The sequence below is a fragment of the Onychostruthus taczanowskii genome, unplaced genomic scaffold, assembly GCF_017590055.1.
Source record: "Onychostruthus taczanowskii isolate IOZ18803 unplaced genomic scaffold, ASM1759005v1 scaffold71, whole genome shotgun sequence".
NCBI lineage: Eukaryota > Metazoa > Chordata > Aves > Passeriformes > Passeridae > Onychostruthus > Onychostruthus taczanowskii.
In genome coordinates this window covers 3,243,670-3,257,330 of record NW_024504898.1, presented here as the reverse complement: position 1 = coordinate 3,257,330, position 13,661 = coordinate 3,243,670, and the positions used below count along the sequence as shown (strand labels likewise).

At 39.9% G+C, this 13,661-nt stretch overlaps 1 protein-coding gene across 2 annotated transcripts in view; it reads right to left on the bottom strand.

The window, feature by feature from the left end:
- CYFIP1 (cytoplasmic FMR1 interacting protein 1) overlaps window positions 1-13,661 on the bottom strand; it is a 76,288-nt gene that overhangs the window by 48,745 nt on the left and 13,882 nt on the right. Inside the window, exons 2-11 of one of the 2 annotated variants that reach the window (XM_041422083.1) lie at window positions 9,564-9,687; window positions 8,898-8,987; window positions 8,027-8,104; window positions 6,895-6,996; window positions 5,199-5,380; window positions 4,022-4,118; window positions 3,755-3,883; window positions 2,198-2,302; window positions 1,943-2,034; window positions 582-699 (exon numbers count right to left, since the gene is read on the bottom strand). In XM_041422083.1, coding sequence (XP_041278017.1) covers window positions 582-699; window positions 1,943-2,034; window positions 2,198-2,302; window positions 3,755-3,883; window positions 4,022-4,118; window positions 5,199-5,380; window positions 6,895-6,996; window positions 8,027-8,104; window positions 8,898-8,987; window positions 9,564-9,680 — 1,110 coding nt within the window. In that variant the 5' untranslated portion in view covers window positions 9,681-9,687. Of the gene's footprint in view, window positions 1-581; window positions 700-1,586; window positions 1,606-1,942; window positions 2,035-2,197; window positions 2,303-3,754; window positions 3,884-4,021; window positions 4,119-5,198; window positions 5,381-6,894; window positions 6,997-8,026; window positions 8,105-8,897; window positions 8,988-9,563; window positions 9,688-13,661 lie in introns of those variants that run through there. The other variant, XM_041422084.1, reaches the window with a different exon arrangement.

Sequence of the window (13,661 nt, the reverse complement as noted above, 5' to 3'; positions counted from 1 at the left end):
AGTATCATACACCAACACCCGCTTTACCATTTAACATCAGTTTTTTCTTCTAGACACTTAGGAAACTTCACAGATTTTGGTCAATAGATGGAAATCACTGGTATCCCTAATGACCACAATAGTGTTGCAGATGACTTCAATATATAAATTCTATATGATATACATAGTTATTTTTTTGTCTCTATATACTATATATGTATGAGTGTGTGTATACATATGAATTTCTGTACTCTTTTACTAATCTTAACTTAGTTTTGTTTAAACTCTTACTAGCACCTGTTTGGAGAAGGACTACATATTCTAAATGAGACATACCAAAATTTCTAGGATAAATCTGAGATACACAAAGAGAAAGAGGCCGAAGGATGTTAGAGTTTGTATGATGTATCATTATTGTTAAATTTAAATGGTGCAAATATAATTCAGAGAACGGTGATTATACTTGCAGCCTAATCAGCTTTTATTGACTCAGGTGGCCAAGCTTTGTCATTTAGCCAGAGATTTACCTGTTCTTCAGATATTTAATAATAACTGTTAATGAGTGACGTGCCATTTGCACACGCAGCTCTAACCCCACTCACCTCACTGTTGCTGTAACGAGCCAGTTCAGATATGAAACGCATGTGGTCTTCTCTGATTTGGATCATCTGCTCACATATATTGTACTGGGGACTGCTGCTGGAAGATGTGCATGTCCATCTGGTTCAGAAGACAAAAAAAAACCCACCTAAATCAGTTTTGACAATAAACAGCACAACTGATACTGCAAAGAAAGATCCACAATGCATTACTTTTCTTTTTTTACACATTTCCTTGTCTGTTGTTTGAGGCTTTTCCCCTCTTCACACCTCTACCTCTGCACAAGCCATTAGTGATGAACTGCCCTTCTGAGTTCAAATAGCACTTCTTCCAAGTCTTAAGAAAAAACTGTTTAGTTCTTCTTTTCTCTTTTGCAAGATTTCTTTTTGTTTTTTTAAAGGCTGCTGCTATGAAATACGAACCAGCATCTCTCTTCAAGGGCACTTAGGAACAAGACCAAAAAGGATAAAAGGTAGGGCAGAAGTACAGGTATAGGCTGTAAGATACATCTAGCCACCTGCAGATACTTTTTTGTTTATTCTTGTTGAACTCTGAAGAGTGTATAGTATGCTCTCAGCTAGAAAAAAGACATTATCAAGACTATTAACACGTTATGAAGAGGCACACAAAACATGCTACCAAGAACATCAAGTTAAGTAGCCTCATATTTTTAGTAGCTCAGTAGGCCCATTGCCACTGATTTTCTCTCAGCAATTACATGCAAGTTATGTGTTTTTTTCTGCAGGAATTAAAATGCAAAGCACAGCATTCTAAGTTCATGTAACTGCATAGAGGCAAGGTCTTGGAGGAGCACAGAAAGGCCCACTAAAACAAAGCAATAACCAGAAACCATGGATCCATTAATGCAACAGCTGGCTGCATTTTCCAACCATTTTGTTGTGCTGCACACCTAGCCAAAAAAAAAAAAAGTAGGGAGGAACAAGCTAAGTTGCTGCTCCATGTACAATGTATACATGCCTATTCACCCATGCACTACTACTGCTCACCTTGCTTAGTAAAATCCTTCATTTCTTTTAATGAAAGTTTTCATATTTAAAGGAAAAAATAAAAACTAAATTAGTGTAAGATAAAATTAATTTCTTCCAACCCAGGCGATAAGAAATGTCACAGATACAAGAATGAGCTCAGCAGCACAGAAAGGTTTTTAAACCATCTGTTTCTTTAGCTGTATCCATTACACAAATTACATTAATACTGAAATACCCACACCAAAAAGATGACAAAGTGAAAAGCCTATTAATTACTACAGACCCATGGACTAACAGGAGAGTATGAAAATATACTCCATGGGTCAGATCTTCCCCATCCAAGATGCTCCACTCTGTTTCGTTCTCCTTCTTACCTGGATTTATTTTCCTCGTAATGGGCACTGGTCTTAATGTATCTTGCAAGTTCAATCTGCATGTCACCAAACAGTGGGACAACCTGCAACTGCTGTACACAAGGAGCAAATCAGATTAGATAGATTAGTAACACAAATCATAGTGAAAGGAAACCAGTATTTACCCATATTATAACCCAAAGAGATCTTTTTTTTTCTATTTAAATATATCTAAAAGGCAAGAGAAACTACCTTTAAAATCACATTTTAACCAACCTTAAAGTACTTGTCTATCTTGGCTAAATTTATCCTTTTCTTTGCATCCAGCTTATAGATGTTACTGACACTTCCATCCATCAAGTATAATCCAAAGCCCATCACCTGAAAAAGGAAAAAATTTAAGCCTTCCACAAAAGGACCTCAGAAGTAAAAACTTCTGAAGTCTGTCCTTCATATAATTAAAGAAGTAACATTTTAAAACCAGTCCTGAAACACCCAATCTCCTTCAAACAAAATATATTTTTAAACACATACATTTCTGTACTATTCTTTTTTTACTGTATTAGCAGTTTTTACATTAATATTAGCCCGATCAGTTACCCTTGAAAGATGCTGCTTTTTTGTATAATGGTTTAGCATAAAAAAAACCTCACTGAAATGAGTCTGGCTATTTTTAGAGCTTTTCTTTTCACTTCCAATTTATTAAAATTCTGTACATGCAAACTGATTTGGTAACAGGAGTTTAGATCTAACATCTCTGAGTGATTGCTCTTCTGGCTTTCAGTGCCTCTCTGAATTATACACACAAGAGCTCACAAGCATCCAAAAAAATCTAATTACATTTTGTACAAAGTATTTAATTAACATAAGGTTAGGAATTTATTAGGAAAAGGTTCTTCACCCTGAGGGTGGGTGGGCACAGGAACACTCCCCAGGGCAGTGGTCAGAGCACCAGCCTGACAGAGCTCAAGAAGCATTTGGACAACACTGTCAGCACATGGTGTGACCCTTGGGGATGATCCGTGCAGGGCCAGGAGTTGGACTCAATGATCCTTGTGGGTCCCTCCCAACTCAGCATATTCCTGGATTCTATTTAGTATTTACAGGAACAAAGCAAAGAAACTTACTGTGTTCTAAGCATCTCTAGTGAACAAAAGGCCCAAATACATAAATCACACTGGGCACCCTTGTAGACAGAACGTAAATGCTCTAGAGTTCATGTGTGGTTTCAGAAGACTTTCAGTTACTCCTAACAAACAGAGCTCTTCAAAAGTTAAACACTGAAGTGACTCAGAATATTTGTCATGAGGCACATTTTTAGTTCTTACTCTATATCTTTTCTTCCACTGCAAGACATACAGCTGACAAAATCAGGCACATTTCACATTGCCCAGCACCCCCTTATTACAGATACATAATCCAGCTAACTATACTGACTTATTAATCCTAATTCCAAGATACTTGTTCCCTGAAATATTTGATACACAGCCTCACTTCCAAAAGCATTTTAAACAATCTTGACGCATCTAAAGTAAAATGCAGTAGTTCCTTTCTACTGTCATTATACTTCAGTGAAACACAATTCCACAGAATTGGATGCAGTTCAAATGGGTCAACTTCAATTTATGAAAAACAAAAATGGATTAAAAGCTTTCAAATAATTTTAGCATGTAATACAACAAAAAGACAATAAGGGGGAAAAGCAGTAATGTGAATTATTTGCTTAATCTGGTTCCTTTCAAAAAAACAAAAACAACCAGAAACAATCTGGAATTCAAACACCTGTGCCCTGCCTCAACATTTTTTTAATTTTTGTACCCAAAAGAAACCTACTTTCAAAAGCATGTGTTTCTCACTTGGTGTTAGGTACATTTTGTTTTCATAGTAGTCCACACACAAATTCACAATATCTGCAAGCAGCTCCTCATAGCCAACAATCACCTCCAACTGCTGCTGCAAAGACTGGAGAAAAAAAAAAAAAAGTATATTAGTTAACTAGTTACACCGACTGGGAAAAAAGTTACTACCAAACTGGCAGAGCTTTATTTTGATACTTTTGCAAAGGATTAGGTAACTTGCAAAAAGACAATTGAAGCTTACTTGTGTTATCTTGTTGTGGTTGGCAAGGAACATGGAAAGGTTCTGAGATTCTTGAATGGACTGAGGATCTGCCATTTTCCGCAGGAACTGAGCAGCTCTTTAAAAACAAAAGAAAAACCGTGTTTCCCTTGGCCAGGACTGCTTTTAAGTAAATTTATCTCCTCAAAAAAAAAGGTGAAAAGTTCACTAGAAGACAGATATGGACCTAATTTATCCAAAATAAACTGCTTTGCTATCCCAAATTCCTCACTACAACCCTACTTAGGTGGTCCAATAAAAAATTAAATGAAAAAACAAATGAAAAACCATTGGCTATATCCTTCAACTGAGTGCAGCTGTGGCTCTATAGATCCAAGCCACTCAATAACCCAGGAAAAATCAGTCTTCACAAAAGCAAGGTTTTGGCCTCCAGAACCACACCTCCAAAGAAAAAGAAAGGCAAACCAAGTAAGCTTAAGAGGTCTCCAGGCCCAACAACTACAACAGGTGGAGGCAGAAACTAAATCTCACACAAGAAGAAACAACACAGGTAAATTTGGCTAGTCATTGACTGAATAGTTTTCTGCATGAAAGACTACAGATGCTAGAGCTAGCATAAAGCTGTCTTTCCCTGCTACTCTGATCACTGTGTTCAACAGGAGATACCTGATACCATCTGGTAGCTCATGTACAAAATTTGGCCACAGGTATCTCACCCCCTCCCTTCCCTGCTCTACCTGCAATCACAATGATTTTGAACAGCAAAGCTGAAGCATCTTAAGAACAAGTATAACAACTCTCAGCTACAAATATCAAAAGTGCACGCCAAGAATAGCATAGATCAGAAAAGGTGTAGCATAAGTGACCAGAAAGCCAGCTTCCTCTCAAACTTAAAAACAGAAGCTTTACTGAACAAAGTACATGCATTGCCTTTAGCATACACCAAGACAGAAGCATTTGACAGCTTGGCATCAAAGGCATAAAAACCTTCTGCTGCTGGAAGAATAGCGCAAAGAAAACAGATGTATTCAACTGCCTAACTGCAGTCAAGCCATCCCTAGTTTCAAGGTAGTTTGTCCCACACGTGAAGAGACTATTTTTGAAGAAAAAGCTGTAGGAAAAAAAGCAACTGCTGCCATCTCGTGGGAGGCCTGAATCCTGGCAGCAAAGGCCGGGTGCTGCTGCCCCTTGCACTCACCGCTTGTAGGCTGAGTGGTCGTTCTTCACGCTGCACTTCATATTCTTCAACTCGTCCAACACGGCAAACATGTTGATGAATTTGCCCAGTGTGATCAGATAGGCTTCAGACACGAAGTCCTTCCTCCTCTCTGCATGGCACAAACGCCTCACCTCCCCACAAAACCGTTCAATCGCATTTCTCTAATGGGGGGGGGGGGGGGGGGGAAAGACAGAAAAACAAGGAGTAAAAGTCATGATATTTCCAGGGAAAAAGTTTCATCATGTACCCAGAGCTGGTCCTGTGAAAAGCTCCAGTGAAGCAGATAAATGTTTATAACATGCAAAACTAGCAAGGTATGAGTACAGGCCTTTCAGCTCCTTCACTGTGTACTTGATGTCTGCCGCAAGTATCACCACTGATTTTTGCCACCAAGCTTGCCTGACATAAGAGCCAAGGTTCTTCTTTGCAGACAAAAGTAATTAAAAACACAAATATAAAATAGGGCAAGGCAAGGAGTAACATTTTTAAACTAAAAGAGGTCAATTTAGATTGGATACAAAGAAGTTTTTTACAATGAAGGTGGTGAGGCACTGAAAAAGGTTGCCCAGAAAAGCTGTGGATGCCCCATCCCTGGAAGTGTTAAAGATCAGGTTAGACGGGACTCTGAGCAACCTGATCTACTCAAAAATACCCCTTTTTCACTGCAGGGGGGTTGGATTATATGGTTTTCAAGATAATTTCCAACTCAAACTCTTCTGTGATTCTATGAAGTTTAAAATCCCCCAGAAAAAAGGGATTTCATGCTCTTTGGTGAGGAAGTATACAGGAATTAAAAGGCAAATTATAGGAATGCTCCCTTCAAACAAACAAATGAAAATCCACAGCACACTGTACATGCCAGCTCTGCTAAGTTATCCTGGCACATGTTTATTTGAGGGCTCATTTCCAAGTGCACACCAGGGCCATTTCAGAGGGAGATTACAAATACCAAAAAGACAGCAACTTCAAACATAAAAAGGAATCTGTTCTGACTTTAAAGCTCTAATCTGCTTGAATGAAAGGAGATTGAATGAAATGTAACATTTCCTGTTGTCTTCCCCAACCGGGGGTCTTACTGAGTTCAACAACCTCCTCCTTCCTGTGTGCTCCAGGCCTTACAGGCTCTAGCTGCTCCATCTTTGAATAATGCCTGGAAGCATCCTCAGTCCATTGAAAGAGATGGCAAGCTGCCAGGAGGGAGGAGAAGGCAAGACAGACTGCTATTCTCCAGCTCGGGTGGCTGGCAGGTCACAACAACTGGGTTAGCCTGCCTCAGTTATGAATCACCACAGCAAAGTTGCACCTGCTGCTCTGCTTCCAGACTTGTGCATCCCTCACTCCACAGCAAATGGTTTCTGTGCTGAGTGTTTTTATTATACAAGTGAAACACATTATATTTCTATTTCCTTTCTTCCTGAAGTGACAGGTCTCTGTCCCCATGTGCTGCATAGGGACTATATGCAATTACATTTGACTTTATGTTGAAAGTTTTAATGGAGATTGACTCCAATTTTTAAGACAGGCATTAAAAATTCTGCTCTTCTGTGAGGAATATGGTGTCTTTTTTCTAAGATATAATGACTAGGTTCAGTACCAGAGCACACAATATGAAGTATACAAAGCAGGAATATAAAATTACAAGCCTACTGACAAATTTTGTTTCCATTCCTTTTACCTGAAAATACATAAAATTCATCAGTTTTGTGACTTCTGGCTCCAGAACTTCCACAGTTTTCTCATAAATTTCTACTCTGTTAGGCTGCTCGTTGCACTTGACCTGTGGATAATTAAAGAGGTTGTTATACTTGCAACTTTCCCTGATAAAGCCTCAGCAACTAAGATCCTGAGAAAATGCAATATCATCCTAAAGAGAATAACTTAAAGACAAAAATTTCCAGGTTTGGTAATCTTGTGCTAATCTTCTAAGCTTAATTGTATGTAAAAAAACCCAAAACAATCTAAGATTCTCCTTCTACCTTACAGTGAGTAATTCAGTTGTCAAACACCTCTGTAGGGTGTGTAGGGTGTAACCTTTCCACATTAAGCCACTTGCTCAAAATCATGCACTAAAATAGGGCCAGAACTGTAAATTAAAACAGATTACCTGACTTCTACTCTAAATATTTTAACCACAAGATAAGCCTTCCTTGCATTTCAGTATAAAAAACAATTGCATTACAAATCTGCAAAAAAGGAAGGAGTCAACTCATGGTAATAATTGTGTTCAGTTTTCTGACACCTCTTAATATTCTTCCCACTCCACTCCTGTACAGCCACTCCCAGACACCTGAAGCTTACTTGTGCCCTATTCACAGCAGGGATTTTTTTTTTTTGTATACAGATCAATAAAGCACTGTGCAGCTCTGAACTTTAGAAAGTGGCTACCTTGGAGTAATAGTGTCTAGAAATGTACATGTTTAAGCTGAATGTTAATCATTATGTGCTATGCTACCTGTTTTGAATTTAAGAATTAAACTGGGGAGTGGGAAGAGTCCATTTTCTTGACTGAAATGTTGACCTCAAGCAGATCCCACAGTCAAAAGCTTTCCTTTTAAAGCACATTACCCCTATATTGTTCTTGATCCAAAAACTAAGTCTGACACAAACCCTGTGTGGTATTGCTATAAATACCCTATAAAAAAATAAAGTCCAACCGGTCCCCAAGTGCTAAATGGCATGCCCAGCTTAACATTTCAGGAATTCAGAAACAGACTCCGCTTTGGATCTCACTAACAAATCTCTGTCTGCGTAATTCCACCCCAAAACAAGACAGAAGTTCACAAATTGCATGACAGTAGAGTCCATACCTGGGGAATGGCTCTTGAGCAGCTTCTCCATGTGTATAGCATGATTGCATACTCCTGGCCTTCTTCTAGCATTTCATTCTGTAGGGAAGACACTCAATGTAATTAGGAATTGTAACTCACAAGGATTATATCTAGGTGTCTTCTGTCATTCCAAGCCCTTGTCCAAATGAACCTATTTCTCTTATCAGAATGTATATGTACAAACATACATGTATTGCATGCTGAATGATACATCAATTATTATCTCCCCATATTAGACTCGTTTATGTGTGCTCTTTCTTCCCAAAATGAATGACACTGTGATCCATAAGTATAAACAGGAATGCTGATCTTGGGGTGCGGGAAGGTGATGAGATTTATTCTTCTTTTTAAATTCAGGGACCCCAGGTGGAATGTTCAAGGATGAAAGAGTCAGTACATGCAGAGCAACTTTTTACATGGTGAAGGAGAGGTACAACAATATCCAAATAATCAAAATAGGTAAAGGAGTAACCATATAATTTCAAAACTAGATTGATGTAAACATTCATAATTTTCAGTAGCATGTAACCAGGTGCTTTATCTGTCCATTCCACCATTTGTGAACTGGCCTCTAGAATTATAAGATATATTATTCCTAATTTTCCAAGAATGCCATGAAAGAAGGGAACAACATTAGTTGCTCAAGAGAAAAGGCGATTTAAAAAAAAATTAAGAAGTGTGTTTGAGAAAAAAAAAAAAGCCACACACTTCTTCATCTTACCTGCCCCTGGAAGTAGGAAGTAGGTAACCTGTTTTCTGTGACCATAATTCTTTTATGAACTGCAAGAAGACACATTCCTCTCCTTATGTTCTATGTAATACAAAAGTGTGTATCTGAACATCTACTTACCATGCTAGAATGGACTGTAGCTTGCTCAATGTATCTTGCAATACCAGTGACAAATGCATTTCTGTCTTCAAAATTAGTGTTGAAGTTCGGCTGCAGAGAAAAGGAAAACATGGAATTCATGGAATTAAGTCTTCTGTACGACCATGTCTCCTAAGAAGGAAAACTGAGAACTTGGCATTTTTCTTCCTGGAAAAGAGAAGGCTCTGGAAGACCTTATGGCAATGCCCAGGACCTAAAGGAGTCCTGCAAGAGAGCTGGAGAGAAACTTTGTACAGGGGCATGTAGTGACAGGACGAATTGGAAGGGATTCAAACTAAGAGTAGGTTTAGATTAGGTATTAGCATGAAATTATTGACTGTGAGGGTGGTGAGGCACTGGAACAGGTTGCTTAGAGAAGTTGTGGCTGACTCATCCTTGGAAGTCTTCAAGGCCAGGCTGGATGGGGCTTTGAGCAACCTGCTTCTAGTCAAAGGTGTTCCTGCCCATGACAGAGGGGCTGGACAAGATGATCTTTAAAGCCCCTTCCAACCCAAACCATTCTATGGTTCTGAGAAAAGGATTTTTATCTATATTGCCAATATAAACACAATTTGGTTTTGGGCAAAACATACTCTTTCTTAACAGCACTGGGAAATGGAAAAACCTTTTCCTCTAATGAGAAAATACCTGGTAGAGAAGAGATGATGGTGGGGGCTCAATACACGGCTGCTGATCCGGCAATGGTAATTCCTCCAAGAGATCAACATTGGACAAGGCATCCTCCAGAGTTACTTGAGCAGTCATTTTGCACCTGGTTAGAAAATACATACATAAATGTAGATATGTAGATGCATACACATAGATATAATTTTATATGTGTTACTATATACATGGTAAACAATTGAGTAACATGAAGAGCAAGCAACTATTTCTATTGCGGGAAATGGGAAGTTTCCCTTCAACCAAAATGGAAGGGAAACAGTCAAACAGAAACCCACTTGATTTTCAAATACAACTTTAAATAAAACTTTTCAGACTTACATCCCTGTCCTTACTTTTAGGACTTGAGAAATGTTTCTCCTTCCCCCACTGCTGGACACCAGAAATAGATCAAAAATAGAGGAAATGATGACTCTAAAGCTCAGTTTTGAGCCAATGTACTTTCAAAACTTCACGCACTACAGCTTCTACAACCACATCATCTTCAGGAGACCAGGCTGTCAAAAGGTGCCAGCAATTTCCAGTGTTTCATGTTCTAGGACAGCCAGATCTGCTTTGGGTAGCTGATGACAGACCCTCAGGGCCATGGCAATCACCATAAACCTTTGACTGCTGCTGCTGCCTGGGGTTCTGAACCAAGAAGGGCAAAGGAAAGAAATCTGAGCCACCTGTGACCAAGCACTGGAAAGGCTGCCCAGAGAAACTGTAGAGTCTCCTTCACTGGAACTTTTCAAGAACTGTCTGGCTGCAATGCTGTGCCACGTGCTGCAGGATGACTCTGCTTCAGCAGGGAGGTTGGACCAGGTGAGCTACTGTAGTCCTTTCCAACCTTACCTATTCTGTGATGTTGTGAAAATTTAGGAAGAAAACGTGGGGTGGAACAACTCAGTCATCCACTTTTGTATAATGATCTACTCATTCTTCTCAGTGGAGTTAAAAAAATACTGATTTTTAAGGTAATATCTCTAATCAGCATGTCTCATTTTTTTTTGCAAGTTATTTCCCCTCATTTACCAGAGAAAAATCATACACCTATGGTGCAGGGAGCAGCTGAGCACTGCCCTCAGCGCTAACCAGAAGGAAAGGAACACTGAGCACCCACATCCTAGAGGAACAGGACCCTGCCTGGCATGTGACACCCCATGGATTTGTTCCATCCCCACATACAGGGAGGGTACAAGCACATCCCAATGCAACTTTGATGAAAACTCACTTCAAGACAGCTGGTATGGGCTCGTGATCCCACCACTCACTGCACTTTTATTGGCCTGGGAGAAACACCGCCTCACTTTCTCTTGCCTACTATAGATTCCTGGAGAAAGATCCACAGAAAGAGCAGCTTTACCTCCAAGGAAGGCTCAGCTGATAACAAAAAAAAAAACAGAACCAAAACCCAAACCCAAGGAGAGAAAGCAACCAGGAGTGACTACCTGTCTATCTCCAGAGACCAGCCCTGTGTACCAAGCCATTGCTGCAAAGCTAATGCACCACATACGGAGAGAGCTTGCCAACGACTTTATAAACAACCAACAGAAGGATTCATAGGTCTGTGTCTTCTTGAATGCCCAGCCTAAACCTTGCTCCCAGCCTGAGCATATCATTTTTTGTTAAAATAAATAAATAAACCAGTGCTCATATTGTGCAATTTGTGATCCTTGCCAAAAAAGGACTGGACTGACAGGAGTGCTAGCTGACAAACCTGTGCCAGAATGTTTGCCCAACACCTGCCTATACCCAGACCAAGCTCCAACACAAGAACCACAATTATTCTCAAATTAGAGACTGGCAAAGAACATGGTGTCCTTCTTTCAATAAATCAACACATGCCAAAAAACTTCCATGGCTGGGCAAAAGTCCTGTGAGGAGGTCAGACTGAACAATTTTATCCTAGAGGAAACTGAGCCCCCAAGTAGTCAGAACATCTACAGATGAGCCCATGTCTATAGGCACTTTATAGGTGAGTCTGAGTATCTATAAATCAAGCTTTAGCTAAAAAAGAAAACAGATGAACTGACAGCCTCCCTTCAACTTGACACTTTTCTTCCTCTTAGCCTCCCTGTCAAAGCAGAAATGCCCAGTGGGCAGCTGCTCTGGGATGTGCTGGGGGTGGCATCAATGGGCCCACAGCCCTCTCCCCCACCAGAGAGGCAAATAACCACAAAGTATTGGCTCCGAGAAAGCACTACAAAAATGGTTCTAAAACCCATAGTGAAGAGTGGCTAGCCATTCTACACCAAAAACTACTGCAACTATCTGTGTAAAGGGGAGGTGTCACTGCGTGCAAGGTAAGTATAATCACCCTCTCCCCAGTCCACACATCTTCCTTCTCCTCCTAAAACATGGTCCACCAATGACTTGGGCCCCTGCTGTTGAACAGAGTCAGGTATTCACAAATTTCAAGCTCCTGACTAGTACTTCCTCAGCATTACAAGTGAATATTCTGAAGATGTGGCCTGTACATCCCCATTCTGTAAGCACACTTGCATGCTTTTGGCCTCAATATTTACAGCTGCACAGGAGTATTCCTCCAGCATCAGCTATGTTCACACTACAGGACATTAGACTATCTGTGGATTTGCTTTTAATACTTAGAAAACAATTTTAAAATATAACCCAAAATCCCAGCTGACCTGCACTCCCCTCTACTTAATACCACAAATCTAGGAAACCCCCACTAACAGGCCAGGGGCACAAGTAAGAAACAAAAGCTTCCTGCTGCCCTCTGGGTTGTGAAAAGAAATGCGGGAAGGAAAATTTTTTGAAATCCTTCAGCATGATTTCCCAAAGATCAGCATTTTTCAAAGCAGGGAAACAAAAGCCACTGGGCACAGTCAGTTGTAAATGTCCTCTTGTTCTCAGGTTGCTCACTGACAGCTCCGCTGTGCGATTTTGCCAAAGGTGTCCACACGCCTGGTCTTTCGTTGGCCAAGTTCAATGTCCCCGTTGCCCAGGCTTTGCACTCCAGTATCTAGCAAGACGTGAAAGAGGAAGCAGCTCCTTCCTGCCCAGCTTTGACACATTTGCAAACGTTGCAAGGGTGTGATTCACATTTCCCCTCTGACTCCCCAGAAGAGAGCAGAGGAGTTTTGACAACAGCAGCGGCAGGGTGACAGCTGGAACTGGCTCAGGGGTTTTCTCCCCTTCTTTATCTTTGTTGATAAACAAGCTCCAAAGTCAGCAGCTGTTTCTCATGTACAATGATGAAGGACTGGCAGAACCAGATTTTTTTCTTCCCCTAAGCTCAGAAAAAATAATTTAAGAAAAGCTAAATTTCCCAAGACACAAAATTGGATAGCTTTGCCTCCTTAACAGTTGTGAGTTTTCAACAGATGAAATTATTGGGCAGGAGAGCTAATATTTTAACAGATTCATTTATGGCAGAGAACATAAGAAACTTCAAAGACGTACTTAAAAAAAAGTTTGATTAGGATTTACATAAATGAGAACAAACTAAAATACTGTAGTCATACTCATCATTATAGCTATACGAGGACACTTATCCAAACTAAGAATTTTTTTCCATACTAAATTCCTAAAAAGCTGTGTTTTCAGTTCCATACCCACATGAGATTTCCCAGGACAGCTTTTCTCAGGCAGAACACATGTAAGCATTACTTCTGAAGTAATATTTTTCTTTTCAGTATCTTTGGATTATGACTTATCCTTAAAGCACTAAAGTAAAAATGCATTAACAAGACCATGTTTTCCTGGCTGTACACCACTTAATTAGTGAACATTCAACATTCATGGTCTTACATTCTCCCTTGAGGAGAGAGAATCACATACACCAGCAAGCTGTTTTGCTAAATGTTGGTGTTTGATGAGCACACACAGCTTTCTAAGCAGGGAAGAGCAGTGCCTGTGCCAATTCTCAATTCCTTTTTTCTGGATTTAAAGCAAGTAAATCCCTCTCAGAAAAGAACTTCAGTCTCACAGTACCAAGTCCCACCATGTCCAAGGGTCAAGAGATATCAGTCCCAGGGTGTGGGGATTTTTTTGTATGTTAGTGCAAGGTCACAGACTAGCTTAAACTAGGATAACCTCTTTTTCTTCATTTCTGAAGGA